The sequence below is a fragment of the Eptatretus burgeri genome, chromosome 16, assembly GCF_056783735.1.
Source record: "Eptatretus burgeri isolate ZD-2024b chromosome 16, Ebu_testis_v1, whole genome shotgun sequence".
NCBI lineage: Eukaryota > Metazoa > Chordata > Myxini > Myxiniformes > Myxinidae > Eptatretus > Eptatretus burgeri.
The window spans coordinates 51826576-51843303 of record NC_140976.1 but is presented as its reverse complement, the minus strand read 5'-3'; the positions used below and the strand labels follow the sequence as shown (position 1 = coordinate 51843303).

The following is a 16728-nucleotide window of genomic DNA, read 5'->3' as shown; positions in this document are numbered from 1 at the left end:
TCTTGACATTGCCAAACGATGCACCGCAACTTGATCTCTCCGACATCCTCCCAAAAATCCAGTCGATACAAGTGCTGAAAAGTGTGGGGGCAAGTACACATCCCTGACGGACTCCAGTAACAACTGGAAATGAGTCAGAGATGGTACCACCACACTTCACAGCACTCTCAGTACCAGAGTAGAGTTCAGACATCAGATCGATCAGTTTCGGTGGCACGCCACAAAGACCAAGAATCCTCCAGAGGACATCCCGATTCACTGAATCGAACGCTTTACAGAGATCAACATAGGCTGCAAGCAGCCCCTGCCGAAACTCTCATCTGCGTTTGGTGAGGACACGAAGTGCAAGGATACGGTCAATCGTTGACCTCTTTGGTGTAAAGCCTGACTGCTCTGGACGCTGGTGATCAAGCAGATGGTGGCGAACCCTATCAAGAATTATCCGAGCAAAGACCTTGCCCGGCACTGAGAGCAGCGTCACCCCTCGGTAGTTGTTGCAGTCTTGGCGATCACCCTTCCCTTTCCAGAGACGGACAACAAGGCCCCTCTTCCAGTCAGTTGGGATGATGCCTGTGTTCCAGGCAGAGCACAAAACTGCATGCAACGACACGAGTGCAGCATTTCCACCAGCCTTGAGAAGTTCAGCATGGATGCCACAGATCCCTGGAGCTTTGTTCCGTTTCAACTGGTTCACCGCAGCCCGTGTTTCCACAAGCGATGGTGGACCACAGTTGATTCGAGGGTCAGCAACAGGGATTGTGACACCCTTGACGTCCAACTCGACAGCTGGGGGATCAGCCTGGTACAACGCTCAAAGTAACCGGCCCAGCGGGCCTTCACTTCAGACTCCTCTGTCAAGAGCCTACCACTCTCTGCTCGAACTGCAGTGCTCCGAGGGATGGGCTTGGATGAACGTAATGCGCGAATTCCCCTGTAAACGGGACGAGAATCACCTGTCGGAATGAAGGGTTTTACGGTGGCCGGAGTGCAAATCCTGCCACCAACCTCCTAATAAGAAGTAACCCAACTGCAGGAGGACGTCCGCAGACACATTTGGGCACTAGATATGGATGGCCGTTGGCTCACAAGGAGCTCCTCCGCCCTTTGACAGGTTTTGTTTTTAATCCTGCTGGGTGTCCATATCCAAACTCCCTCCTTACCAGAAAACCTGGTGGGGGAGACGGTTTAGTCGCCGACAACCCGACCATGGAACAGGTTAGTACAGGTTTACATGGTACCTGTAGCAGGTCACAGATCGAACCTGACCTGACTGACTGACTGACAAAATATTGTTGATAATACAGTGGTAGGAAGTGGATTCAATATTAAAAAAATCATCTTTTTAGATATACACATTCTAAAATCAAACCCTCTTAAAGCTTCTTCTTATATTGAATTACCAAAAGAAATAAAACTAAAGAAGGCAGTTGTTAATATTAAGAACAATGATAATAAATGTTTTCTCTGGTCTGTTCTTGCTCACTTTCATCCACCAAAATGTAATTCAGAAAGAGTAAAACAATATATGAAATAGGAGAATACCTTGGACATTAAAGATTTTAAATGCCCAATGCCACTAACAGATTTTCCTAAATTTGAGAAAAAGAATAATCATTCTATTAATGTATATGGATTAACGGATACAAACAAAGTTCAAATATTAAAAATTTCAAACAACTATAAAAATGAAGAAATACACATTGACCTTTTATATTTTGGTGTTGGAAAGAATTCACATTATACATACATCAATAATTTATCAAGATTAGTCTCTTCTCAGGTATTCAGAACATCAAACAAAATATATCATTGTAAGCGATGTCATAATTCATTTAATGCAAAAGAACGATTCGAACAACATTCAAAATTTTGTAGTAATCATAAATCAGCTGTAATTACAATGCCTAAACCTGGTAAAAAGATTTCTTTTGAAGATTATAATAAATCTATCATGCACCCATTTGTGATATACGCTGATTTTGAATGTATTCTTAAAAAGATAAATACTGCTTCTCCTAATCCAAAAGAATCATATACAAATAAATATCAACAACATATTCCTTGTGGTTTCTGTTATTATATCAAATCATCTGTTGGAGAAAAGTATAACAAACTTGAACATTATAGTGGAAAAAAAGCTTCACAAGAGTTTGTAATACGATTAGAAAAGGATTGTATAAGACTCCCTAAATTAATGAAAGAAACAAATGAACCGATGAAATTAACCAAAGAAGAAAAATTAGAATTTATAAAGAACAATATCTGTCATATTTGTGAGGGCGAAATTAAGGAATCTAAAGTTAGGGATCATTGTCATCTTACTGGTAAATATAGAGGTCCCGCTCATTCCTGTTGTGATCTTAATTATAAATTACCTTCTTTTATTCCAGTCTTTCTTCACAACAGAGCCAACTATGATACACATCTATTTATAAATGAACGTTCAAAAACACCAGGGAATATTTCTGCCATAACAAACAAAAGTCAAAAGTATATTTCATTTACAAAAATGATATTCACAAAACCTTTAACTCGTATTAGGTTTCTAGATTCTTACAAGTTTATGGGAACACCACTAGCCTACCTCGCATCAAATCTAAGCTCCACGGACTCTTTTCCAAATCTTAATTCATTCTTTCCAAAAGAGGAAATTCTCACTAAAGAGGAAATTCAGATTAAAGAGAGAATTCAAAGTAAAGAGGAAACTCTAATTAATGAGGAAATTAATGAAGAAATTCTAACTGAAGATGAAATTCTAATTATAAAGAAAATTCGAACAATGAATGAAATTCTAACTAAAGAGGAAATTCTGATTAAAGATGAAATTCTGATTAAAGAAGGAATTCTCACGAGAGAGGAAATTCAAACAAGGAATGAAATTCAAAGTAAAGAGAAAATTTTTACAAGTAAGGGAATTTATCCTTATGATTATATGGATTAATTTATGAGATTTAAAGAAACACAACTTCCTTCAAAAGAAAGTTTCTATAATAAACTTTATGAAGAAGAGATAAGTGATAAGGAATATAAACACGCACAAGAAATATGGAAAATATTTAAGATAAAGAACCTTGGAGAATATCATGATTTATATCTAAAAACATGTTTTATTGTTAGCTGATGTGCTTGAAGCTTTTAGATCACTCTGTCATAATAAAAATTGTTATGGATTAGATCCTGCCCACTATTTCACAGCTCCTGGTTTAGCTTGGAGTGCAATGTTGAAAATGACAAAACAAGATATAGATTTAATCAGTGATGTTGATATGCTTTTGATGATTGAGAAGTCCAAGAGAGGTGGAATATCACAAGTATGTTCAAAACGATATGCAAAAGCAAATAATAAATATCTTCCAAATTATGATAGTGAAAAAGATAGTAATTATTTGATGTATTTTGATGCTAATAATTTGTTTGGATGGGCAATGTCTCAATCTCTGCCTTATGGTAAATTAGAGTGGGTGGAAGAAAAGGATTATGAAAAGGCTTTGATGAATATTGTTATTTATTCTCAAGAGGAATTGAATGACGAAGAAGAAGGTTATTATTTTGAAGTTGATTTGAGGTTCCTGAGTGATATTCATAATAAGCATAAAGACCTTCCTTTTGCATGTGAGAAAGAAACCCCAAAGAAAGAATGGTTCAGTGATTATCATAAAAGTTTTAATATTAAAGGCAAATCAACAGAAAAGTTATTAACAACATTCTATGATAAAGAGGGATATAAGCCTGGTGTTGGCTTCATGGTTAAGGCCCGGTCACACCTTGACGTTTTAGCCAGCGATGGCAACGTATTAAAATGTATGTAAAACGCTGGCTGACGTTGAACTTTTGATGTTTTTTTTTTAAGATTCGGACGTATTCATAACGAGTTGGTCGTATGCATAACATATTAGTAATGGACACAGAACGTTTCGTTGTGTTATAGATAACTTATACAAAAATGATATTCACAAAATGAACCTGTTGTCTGTTGAACATTCTGTTGATTGCTGAACCTGTTGTCGGCCTACACAACCGATGCCCAACGACAGTCTAACTTACGCATAGCGCATTGCACGCATCGCCGATGATGTCGTGACGTAGCCTATTAAAAGGCTGACGCACAACGATTCGAATCATAACTGCCGTAGAAATGGAAGTGTCAACATCGCGGTCACACCTTGGCGATCTTGCCAGCGTATGCCGACCTAAGAAAAATGTGTCTAAAACGTTGGGGCACGTCAAATACAGTATGAGTAAGTTTGGTATACGTGAGTAGAACACTAAAGCACGCTATCATACGTCGTAGTAAGTAGAGTACGTCAAGAAATTTTAAACATGTTCAAAATTTTACGACGCACTCGGCGTATGACACACGTTCCGCATGCGATGGGGATAAGTTTTACAAACGATATGTGGATGCTTACATACGTCCACAAAGGCTACTTATAAGCTACTCATAAGTCGAAACACGTCGCGGTAATGTCTTTTTTACGCGAAACTTATTTCTAACTTGTGTTTGACGTGCTTTGAACCAATTCCTTACGTAGTCCCAACACACATCGACGTATGTAGACGTATTCCAATGACATCTTCCGGTCGACAAAAAAAAAATTAAATGAACGTGTTTCTAGGTTACAACTGCCATATAAAGACGTGTTCCCAGCGGTTTTGGGAATTGGTATATAAAAATGCTGCTCATAAAAGGGGAACCCAACAGTGTTTTCGAGTCCTTTTTGAGTCGATGTCCATGTCAGCAGTAACAGTAACAGTATCAGTATCAGTATTAGTATTAGTATTAGTAGTAGTTTGTTCATGTTGGCAGTAGTAGGTGAGTGTGAGGGGGAGGGTGTGGGTTATGATGGATCCTCCTTGCGTCCGCGTGTCCACGGGTAGGTTCATAGGCTGCCACTCAACGATTTAAATGGCTGCATCTCCACTATTGAAAGTAGATGCTTGCGCTCAACAATTGGATTTTTTTTACACTCAACGACTTTTAAACGGTACCACTCAGCTATTTTCATTGTTTACAATGAACGATTTAAATTGCTGTCACTCGCCTTTGTTTTTTGATGCTGGGGTTTGGAAATTTTAATCGTTTCTATTGAACGTGCTAAATCGCTCAAACCCCACTATTGAAAGTAGACGCTTGCGCTCAACAATTGGATTTTTTTACACTCAACGACTTTTAAACGGTACCACTCAACTATGTTCATTGTTTACAATGAACGATTTAAATTGCTGTCACTCGCCTTTGTTTTTTGACGCTGGGGTTTTGAAATTTGAAGCGTTTCTTCTGAACGTGTTAAAACGCTCAAACTCGACTATTTTAAATAGACGCTGCCGATGGACAATTGGAATCATAGCCAAGCTCGACATCGAAGTGTGAACATCCTCGTCATGCCGAAGAAAAGTTTGAAGAATGCTGCAAATAAGTGTCCTGGCCGTGGCCATGGACGCTGACACAAGGACGATCCATTATACCGACGTCTTTCAGCCTATGAGTAACTTAAAAGTAACGTCAGTCGACGTGTGGCAACGATCGCGTAATGTGCCAACAACACGTTAATCATAGGTTAGAAATAAGTTTCGGGTATGCTAAACATTACCTCGGCGTGTCTCAACTTATGATTAACTTACAAGTAGCATGTGTTGACGTCTGTCAACGATCGCAGACCGTGCATACAACTTGTGGCCAGCGTAGCGGAACGTGTGAGTCATACGCCGGCATACGTCGTGAAATTTCAAGCATGAAAAAATTTGAGGACAACTGAAAAGTACAACGTTTAAAGCCAGCGTACAACGACGTATGGCAGTGTTTTTCAGCGTGCTCTCAATGTTATCAAAACTTACCCATAACGTATTCAACGTGTGCCAGCGTTTTAGAAAAAAAATTCACAAATCGGCATACGTTGGCTAAAACGTCAAGGTGTGACCGGGCCTTTAGGATGGTGGCTTGGGATCCCAGGGTCCTGAGTTCAAGCCCTGTTGGCTGCTGAATTAACACCAGCGGGTTGACTCAGCCTGTCATCCTTCCGAGGTCGGCGAAATGAGTGCCAGTGTACTGGTCCCGGTGTATGCCCTGGTCAGAATAGGTGTACCATATCCCTGTGTGTCGTAAGAGGCGACCAGGGTTGGCGTCAGGAAGGGCATCTGGCCATAGAAAAAACATTGCCTCAAGAAAAAGCCAAACCCCTGCACAGCAGGGAAAAATGGCTGTAAAAACGGTCATTACTATGATAAAGAGGGATATGTTTTGCATCAGAGAAGCTTAAAACAGTTTTTGAGAGAAGGATTGAGAGTAGCTAAAATTCCTAGAGTTTTAAAATTTCAACAAAGTCCTTGGGTGAAAAAGTATATTCAATTCAATACAGATATGAGAGCAAATACAAAAGTAAAATTTGAAGGGGACTTTTATAAATTAATGAATAATGCTGTATTTGGAAAGACTATGGAAAATGTTAGAAACAGGCAAAACATTAGATTTGCAACATCTTGGAAAGAAGCTTCGAGATTGATAAATAAACCAAGTTTTGAGAGAGAAGAGGTTTTTTCAGAGAACTTTTCTGCAATTCATATGAAAAAGGAAAGTATTGTAATGGATAAACCAATTTATATTGGAACAGCAGTTCTTGATTTATCAAAGATATTGATGTATGATTATTTCTATAATGACTTAAAGGAAGAGTATGGTGAAAATGTTTCATTGTTGTATATGGACACTGATAGTTTTATCCTAGATATAAAAACTGATGATGTTTATAAAGATATGAAGAAAAATATTGGAGTATATGATACAAGTAATTTTAGCAAGAAGAGTGAGTTATTTTCCAAAAAGAATGAAAAGGTTATTGGTAAGTTTAAGGATGAGTTGGGTGGAAAAGTAATGAGTGAGTTTATTGAATTGAGAGCAAAGGCATATGCTTATAAGTATGGTGATCAGATTGATAAGAGGTTAAAGGGAATAAAGAAATATGTAATAAAGAAATCAATAACTTTTAGAAATTATTATAATTGTTTGATGAATAAGAAAGAAGAATATCGGAAAATGAATGCAAGAAGAAGTTATAAACAACATATATAGTGAAGAAGTAAATAAAAAGGCATTAGGAGCCTTTGATGATAAGAGATTTATTTTAGATAATGGAATAGATTGTGTTCCATATGGATATTGTATGATAGAGTGAATAGAATAGATTGTGTTTTAACGATGGGAAGATGGGTTAGGGTTTTTTAAGGGCTACCGCCGCGTTTTTTTGCAATATATAAATTGTCAAACCAAGTATTAATCAAACTAAAGAGTGGAGAAAATCTCAGTCTTGGTATATAAATGGAAAACAATGAATGTGAAAAATATCAAATAAGTCTAATTGAAAAAATAACGAAACAAAGGTAAATAAAACAAATAATCGAATCAATTTAAAAAATGGTAAGTTAGAGGATGTAAATAAAAAAATGAATATCCTTGAATGGACTGAAAACTTTGATGGTTATCAATTGAACAATGAAAAAACAATTTACTATCATCTCAAAATGATATGTGGCTCAGGAGGTGGTCAAACAAGAGCATTACGAGAAGTTTATCATTTCGTAATGGCACAAAAGGGGTATCTTAAAAAATATAAAGATTCAAATGTTTTGTTTTTCAATATTTTAGATGGGGATTATTGTGCAAAGAAAATTAAACTATTGAAGGAATTTGAGAATGAACAAATCTTTATAGGTTCAATGAGTCAATGAGTTCAATGAGAAATATGCATCGGTTATTTGATAAAGAGTGTCCCGAGGCTTAGACATTTCAGATATTTCTTTCGAATCACCTTTAACAAATCACATTACCACTTTAGTACTTGAACAAATCTTTATCTTACTGCATGGATTATTTGAAAAAAAAAAGTGTCCCCAGGTTAAAAGGGGAGACAAATAAATATACCTTGGGATAAAAAGGGGGTTTATTTTTAGGGAAAAAAAAATGAATCGCTGAAAATCCCCCATTCATTTACATGGGGAAAAGTGAGCCAGAACCAGTATATTCACCCCACTGATGTGTTCTGCTCTGCCTACAGTCATCGTCGGTGCAGCATAGGTTTTGAAGAACTTTGGGGATGTAAATATCCTCTGAGGCAGTTTGATCAACAGCCACAGACGTGAGGAAACGTCTCACCTCATCATAGGACACACAATGTCCTAATTCATGAAGCATGTCAATGAGATGCTTGCTTCCCAATTCATGATGCACCTACAAGGCTAAACCAAGCGTTATTGTGGAGGACACTCGACGGCTCCGTGATATTATATTGTGACAAATGGCGATCGCCCTCCGGTTGTTCTTCATAACACCTTCATCACTACAGCTGGTTACATTCGTGTGTGATTTCTCACTGGTGCGCCACTGAATGAAGTCGTACACTGAATACACTGAATAAAGTGTATTCGGAACAAATTCTGCACAGTGCTGAATATCTGTTTCCTCGACAGGTGCATACATATTTCCAACATGCTCGATATCAGCCATGTGCTTCCTCCAGATACCAGCTGCAGCATGCAAAGTTCACTATCTGTGGCTGATGGTACATCAGAAGGGATGTCTTCATATTCTGGTTCATCAGTCATGCTCTGCAGAATCGTGGCTTTTCTCAGGGCATCACATAAGGTCACAGAAGAAGAGCATATGATGTCAGTGTGGCCATCAAATGTTACACAGACTATTTGGTCACCATAATATTTAGTTAATCGCTCCTTCAACTTCCAAGTTTTATACTCTTCTGCATTCGTGGTACCAGTGAAACCAAATATCGAACGTATTCATCTTTCAGATGAATGAGGGTTGTCACCATCTAGTTTTGGAGAACACAGTTTGTTCCAGATAACATTTCAGTTTATCAAAAGCTTCATCATGTAATATGCCCATTGTTTCCTCTCCTGATTTACGAATTGCAGCAGTGATGTTCCTTTCTGAAATATAGTGTGAATAGCATAACCTGTGGTACTTGGCATCATAGGCGAACAAATCTGGAAAGGCAAGCATGCGCATGTGTATTTTATCGTCTTGTCTTTTGTCAGCTGCTGCCATAACTTTTTCTCTGGTGGACTGTCCAGTTCCTGTAGATACCGGTGTAAGCTTGTTTCTGGAAGTGTTGGATTTTCCACAAATGAAGCAGTTAGTCCTGATGTCAAACCCAGCTGTTTCATTTCTGCCGATTCTTGTGTGTTCTGTTGCTGCAGACATGCATGGTTGCTGGTCACTCTCACTGGGGATGGATGTGGAGATATTTGAATTGCTAGTATAATTGGCCCGACATGATTTGTGGAATGATACTTTCAAATCAAGACTCAATATGTCTTGTTGCAAAGGCCAGATAGACATGATTTGTGGAATGATACTTTCAAATCAAGACTCAATATGTCTTGTTGCAAAGGCCAATTACTATCGTAAACCTCATCTTTTCTGATTTGACTTGCTTTGAAGATTGCACTGAAACCATTAAATGTTGGGTTCTTTTCAACTTCTTGCTTTTTATGGTTGAGGGGTTAAAAGCATATGATGCAGTGGTCAGTGTCAATTTTACGACACTTCACAACAGGTGGTTCCAGATCCATAATTGCAGATCAATTGTCAGCACAAGCATCTGAAATGAAATAATTAAAGATAAGTATATATCAGTAGTTTTAGAAAAAGGCAATCAAGCTCAAAATTGATTTTCTGCAACTGGATTTAAAATCATTCTTGTTTGGTTAATGCATATACATGTATTATAAATTAATCAATGTCAGTTACTTTTAGGGGGCGTGGGGGGTGACATATGGTTTCAGTAATAACTCTATTAATTCAAATGATTTATCTTTATCAGGTATATTTCTAAAAAGGAGAATGATAGAGGGTTATTTTGATGTAATATGTGGTAATCCAACTCAAATACTGATGAAGAAATTAATTGTTTAGTTGATATTTATTCGTAAACTCGAAGCAGATTTGTTGAGTAAAATTCCACTATTTTTGCCTGAAGGTCACACAAAAGCCTTTGTTACATCACAAATGGTTTTTACAGATATATGTGTCATCATTCCTCACATTTTGGTACCAAATTTGTGTTTGTAGCACCAGTATTTACAAATATATGAACCAATATGAGCCAAAATCTATGGCGATTAAATCCATGTTTGCAGTCTGCAGTGGTACATAGGTAAACGTGATTTTCAAAATGTTGTGCAATGATCTCAGGTTCACAACCATGATTTTCTTCTTCCCCAAACATCCCTCTTCAAGAAAAAATAGGTTGTGACTTGTTCTACCTTGGGTAGGGGTATGCCACCCAAAACCTCATTTGGCCATGAGCCTAATATATCCCCATTGTGAGAATATGAAAATTGAATTGCTCAGAGAACTTACTCATGAAACTTTTGTTTCATTTTCTTTTTTAATTTATATTTAACTAGTAGTAAAGCCCGGCGTTGCTTGGGCAACGCCCGGGCTTTCTTGCAAATTTCCTGAATAGCTGTTAGCGGTTAGGGGTTAGCGGTTAGCGGTTAGGGGTTAAGGGTTAAGGGTTTAGCGTTTAGGGTTAGCGGTTAGGGTTAGGGTTCGCTGTTAGGGTTACGGTTAGCTATTAGGGTTAGGGTTAGCTGTAAGGGTTAGGGTTAGCTGTTAGGGTTAGGGTTAGCTGTTGGGGTTAGCTGTTGGGGTAGTTAACCCTAACACTAACACTAACCCAAACCCTAACCCTAACCCTAACAGCTTGGCGTAGCGGAGGTAAACAGCGCCCAGGGCAAAGTGGAAATTTGCATCCCCCGTAGGCCTTAAACTTGAGTGGATTTGAATGGAAAATCCCATAAGGGATATCGATTTATCGATTTTTTCGAATATCGGAAGTGTTATGGAAAAAAATTATTGCCAATGACCTAAGTTGGGCCAAAAGCCATAATCGTACCGAATTTGAATGGAATCCGTTGGAGTTTGTGAAAATGCATCAAAACGAATTTTGAGGGGCCTCTGAGGGAAGACAACATCATCATTAGTATATGTGCCAAACCTTGTTTCATTTCATGCAGTAACAAAAATCTGATGGTGGAACAAAGAAAGGGGCATGCCGAAATATTAAACAGATTATATTTAAGCCAAATTTTATAGCTCTGCTTACAATATTAAGTCATTCAGAGACCATCAAACTTTGAGCTACTTTCAAGTTGAAAGCTATTTTTGACTATAATTAGGTAAAATATGGTCATTTTCTACTGTGAACCAAGTTTTAAGAGAATAAATGATGCTAAAATGTATTAAGCAATGCATAAGTAATTGAAGTAAATCAAAATTAATAATTTATGTGTGCTTAATAATGATTTATTCCATCTAAACCCAATACGGGCATTTTGGTTCAATTGTGATTTGCTGGTAGCCAACTGCGAATCCAAGATGGACCCTACAGGGAAAACGTATTTGATCTGGAGGTGTTACCCGAACTGTTTTTGAAGGTCTTGGCATATAGAACAAAAAAAATTAGGGTAACGCTCTAAAAGAGTCACGTTCACAAACACCCCCCCCCCACCCTCCCCAGAGCCAGGAGTATATGTGCAGTACATGTGCATAAATTCTGGTCAAAATGAGTCAAAGGTTACTGTCAATGCCAACCAAAACATGTAAAACACCTATTAGGCCACAATTAGAAGAAGTTTCAACCAAATTTGTTACGCACAACATTCAATCATTTAAGACACTTAATAGGTCAAATTTTCGAAATTACCAAATTGCTATTTCCATGGCAACTATTGTTAATATGGAATCTGAAAGAATGACAATGCCAGGCCTTTGGGACAGGAATTTTTAATCACAATGCACGACATATTTTTAATCACGAAAAATAGTTCTTTGGAGCGGACCGCCATTGTCTATAAGGTAAACATATGCCACGGATCATGGTCCACATCATCACTTTATGTTGAATTCCCATTTATACCGATACACATTACAAAACATTTATCATTGGAGGTGAGACATCTTTGAACCTGTCCGAGATGGCTACCCTGCTGGTTTCAGTAAAAATGCAACTGCTGGTTTTAGTTTCAGTCTATAAAGACCCAGAACCACCCACTGCTAAATAAAAGTACAACCTGCTCCACTGCTACCAGTATAATTCAGCCTATATTGGCTTTAGCCTTTCAGGACAATGCCAGGCAACTCTTTTGGATGGGAATAAATCGATGGATGGATTTCTGACTCACTCACCTAAATCAGTATTGAGTGGACTCCCACCAATAATTAGTCCCATCCTCTATTTCTCTCCTCATTAAACCAGTCTCACTTCCTGTAACTATATCATATTCCTCACTATCGACTTTTGCTTCACCTCCTCCATATCAATATTCCATTTCCTGGCATTGGTAAGGAGTATTTTTTCATCTTTTCCTCTCCTGTAATTATTTTTTCCTGCCTGCACTCAGGAATTATGTTATTGGTTGCAGTTCCTTCCTTTGTAGCCTCTCCACCTGTTCTCTAACCTAAATAAAAGCCATATTTCCCTCAAGTTTTATGACAAAGTTTTCTGCCCAATGGCTGTTTAGCCTCAAGCCCTCATTCTGGAAATGCTCTCTTCTGCCCTTGAAACAATTCCCATTGCTTCCTGAATGCAATTTAACTTTGTTGCTTACACCATTCATCAAATCATAGCTTGACATCGATCACTCCAATCATTAATTATATTCCCTTTTCTATTCTTCAAATAATGGAGGAAAAAAATAATTCTTTCAACTTTTTCCTTTCAGTTGATTCTGCAATAACCTCAATGGATTTTTTTTTAAAGGGGTGAGAGAACTTTGCATTTAGAGGTTGAAGGATAGTTTATTAATAACAAGTATTTAAGAAAGATGACATGGATTTGATTGTACTTGTATTGCCATTTTCAGTGTTACGTTCTCCCAAATTATGTTAATATGCCTCTGTGGTGTCAACGATTATTCACTAAAATCAATTTTTCACGAATATTAAAAAAATTTAAGGTCACCTTGCCAACAAGTTTAATTCCACGGAAAATGCAGAAATAAACAGCAATCCAAGCAAGCAGGAGCAGTCCAAACAGATCCCAGCAGATTCCCCCAGGATGTGATATTCCCTGGGATATCCGTAGCACCTCCTGGCTGCGGTAGGTTGAAAGTAAAAATTCAGGGCAACATCCCATATATCATACATGCTGCACTACAAAGCCGATGAAGCAGAACCGAGAAAAAACATAGCTGAAACCAAGATGCGTGAGTCATTGAACACCTACTTGAAATACAGTTGGCCTGCAGATGTGCTTTCATTTGCATAAAAGCTCTCATTGTAGCTCAAAATGGCTTGGTTTTGCCATGGAAATGGACTTTGAAAGGACTTGAAGAGGTAGAACATCGACCACACCACAATGATGATGTAGTAAGCATTACTGATGGAACTCACCGTTATTACTACCAAGCCCAAACCTGCCAAATGAAGTCTCAAATAAAGTCACAAGATATAATTCACAATGTCCAAAACACCTGGAACAGTGCAAAAAAGTTATTTACAATATATCATATAACGTAGCTTGATGTGCGAAATGATGTGAAAACATACACTTGGCTCCACACCAACCAAAAAAAGGACAAATAATAATCTTTCAGGATATTCTTTTTGTAATCGCTTTTTCATACTTCATCTTATATTTGTTCCACTGTCATATTTGGATAATTTGTATGCACACATCACATTTAATAATAAAGAACACATTGCCTGCTCTCTTTTTTACTTCTTCTTTTTATTCGCTCTTTCATGTTATTTGTGCTCGCCTCAACTACGGATACAAAAGAATAAAACAAAATGAAATAATAATTGAAATATGATGAAAAACCAAGGTTCTGCCAGTTTGTTGCGAACAAGTGCAAGCCATTTGCATCAACAATCTGAATGGTACTGCTCATGATGCTCACATTTTAAGTTTTTTCAACATCCAAAAGTAGAAAGTTAGGAAGTGTCAACTTTAGCATACAAAGAGAACATTCTCCACTGCATTTTCCATAAACTACTTGTACTCTGTGAGAAGTTGAACTGTGCTAAAATACAATAACTGACAAGGTGGTGTGTGATTGATGAGTCAGTGTCTGGACTTGGAGGACAGGTTTGAAATGTGGTCTGCCCAAAGAGGTCACATCTGATAGTGAGGTGGAGGTAGTAGCTCAAGACTCTTTCCTCCAGAATTTTGTCAAAAAGAAAGAAAGAAAGAAAGGACGAGCCCAAAAGGAGTAGTTTAAAATGGCAGGATAAATTTTTGATACTTTGGGGTTGAACATCATCTTTCAGGTATCAGAGCAGCTCCTGATCTTTTCTATTTCGGGTTGTCATGTCTGGAATTGACACTTTGTTTGATGCCCAGGATCTCGACTGATAACTGTGATGACATACCAGTTCACAAATTAGGAATATAGGTTAAATTTGGGATGTTTTTGAACAATATTCATATGTAATATGCAGACATTCGGTGCATACCTTTAAACAAGGGGCAAAATTTAGACAGCATGTGGTACGGTCCCCGGCGTGAATATTGCCCCACAGCCATCTCCATGTAAAGGGAGGCAATGCCACAGAGCAGGAGCATCAGCACGTAGGGAACAAGGAATGCACCTTTTGGAGAAGTTCAGAAATATTCGAACAAATCATAAAAAAGTAGTCACTTTATTTTCTCATGTAACTTCGCATTCCTTTCACTTGTATAATAACCTTATGTCATTTATTTATAAAGTCAAGCAACTCCTTATGGATGGTGTGAGGAGTAACTGAAAATGTGTCTATTTTGCCACTGTGGCACTTTTGAAAGGACATACTATTGTGATTGTTGTACCACAGGATCATTAAAGCCAATATGATTGCAGGCAGGACTGCTCAGAAAGGTAAAATGGTGTTATTATGTGACTAAGTGTCAAGGAGGTGAGGACACACCCAGTGAGGGACCTTATATTTCTTGTCCATGCACTGGGGTGGGAGATGCGAGGGTGATAAGTGGAAAAACGTAAGAGAAAGGCGAATGCTCAGAAAGAGAAATGAGGATAAAGGATTGTGAGAGGATTGGAGAGAAAAGCAACATCGATTTTAAATTAGTTTAGGGAACGATATGTATTGAGCAGATGGGGCGGTGACAGGGTTTATATTTTTCTTTCTTTCCAAACATAATAAGTACGCATTATAAATAATGAGGATCAGTCAGCTAACAATTATAAAAAAATAATTTTGGATGAAGAAGTCCTACCTCCGCCATTTTGGTAACAGAGATAGGGGAACCTCCAAATGTTTCCGAGTCCAACGACACTGCCAATAGTAGCCAAAAGGAATTCCACATTGTTTGTCCATGATTCACGTGGCAGAGATCTTCGATTTCCACTTTGTGGTCTTTTTACCTGACCCTCTTCAGTCGTCACAGCCACATCCATGTTCACAAACGTTGTTTGATTGCAGGCTTCACACAGTCCTTGAAAATCCTTGAAATTCCTGGAAAAATGAAATAGCATTTTTCAGTACTAGAAAGTCCTAAAAAAAACTTGTCCAAGTCCTTGAACCTCATGGAAAAATTGAGAAAATTCCACAAATATAAATAATCTGCCAGGCTGCTGGTTAGAATTGCCAATTCTGCCAGCCTCTTTAAGAGAAGAATACCAATTATAACTTCCCCCAGAGATTTACAAATAAAGCCATGCCAAAATGTTTTCTCACTTGCAAAATCTGCAATGGTGGGTCATAACATGAAAAGTGTTTTCACGGAATAGCTCATCATTTGAAGGCACAGGACAAAGAAAAATGAGAATCCCAGGAGGAAAGATAGATGGATATGAAAACGGTCAGAGAAGTAATAAATGGAGCACACTCATAATCTGATGTAACGAACACCCACGTTCATGAAATAAAATCGAATCAAAAATGGCCAAGAGTGCATAACATGAGGTGCGCTGTGAGATCTTTTAAAAGCTGGATCGAAAATGCTCCACCATGAACATGTGTTCAGCTCACAGCTGTGGCACCCAGTGGAGAAGCGAAGCATCCAGCTGCCAAAGAGATAGCGTCGGGGTTCTTTGGACTTGTCACGGTGCCAGGGACTTCAGCATTCCATACATGCAGTGGAGAACATTTGATTGAATGGTTTTACGTGTGTAAATGAATAGTTTTCTGACATGATGTCAGATTGTATATTCATGATGCATTTTTGTAAAGAAAAGTCCCAATTGGAAAAATTGGAAAATATAAATATTTTTCAAGGCCCTGGAAAGAACTAACAAAAGAGACTGTGTTTTACAGATAAAACTTTTAGAGAACACAAGAGACTGTCACCAACTATAAGATTCCCCAGGGATTTACCATGAAAGAAGTGTCGAAATGGTTTCAGTCAAGACCCAGACAAGCGTCAAGCACTTGGAGCTAATTCTAATCCCATCGCCCCCCCCCACTTTGCCAAATTATTCCTGTTCTTCTATTCTCTGCCCATAACCATGTGTTAATGGCATCTGTTGTGGACTTTACTGCCTTACAGAGGTTTTGACTGCACACATATACATGTAATTGTAAATCAACAGGATTGGTAACTCAGACATGCAGTGTGTACTGTATTGTTTAAAAAAGCCCAGATTCTATACGTGCTGCAGATACCTCTTTCAGAAAGTTTCAGATTTTTCGACCATTTCAGAAAGTTTCTGAAAAGTTTCAGATACCTCTCCTCAATCACCTGGCAGTCTTTCATTTTAAGACAGTTCCCACAA

The 16728-nt window shown here is 38.0% G+C and overlaps 1 protein-coding gene across 1 annotated transcript in view; it reads right to left on the bottom strand.

Annotated features, from left to right (window-relative positions):
• LOC147011061 (sodium- and chloride-dependent GABA transporter ine-like) overlaps positions 1 to 16728 on the bottom strand; it is a 205902-nt gene that overhangs the window by 141391 nt on the left and 47783 nt on the right. The window contains exons 2-5 of the mRNA XM_085859605.1: positions 15231 to 15469; positions 14474 to 14608; positions 13242 to 13431; positions 12978 to 13110 (exon numbers count right to left, since the gene is read on the bottom strand). Of these exons, the coding sequence (XP_085715731.1) occupies positions 12978 to 13110; positions 13242 to 13431; positions 14474 to 14608; positions 15231 to 15411 (639 nt within the window). The 5' untranslated portion in view covers positions 15412 to 15469. The remainder of the gene's footprint in view (positions 1 to 12977; positions 13111 to 13241; positions 13432 to 14473; positions 14609 to 15230; positions 15470 to 16728) is intronic.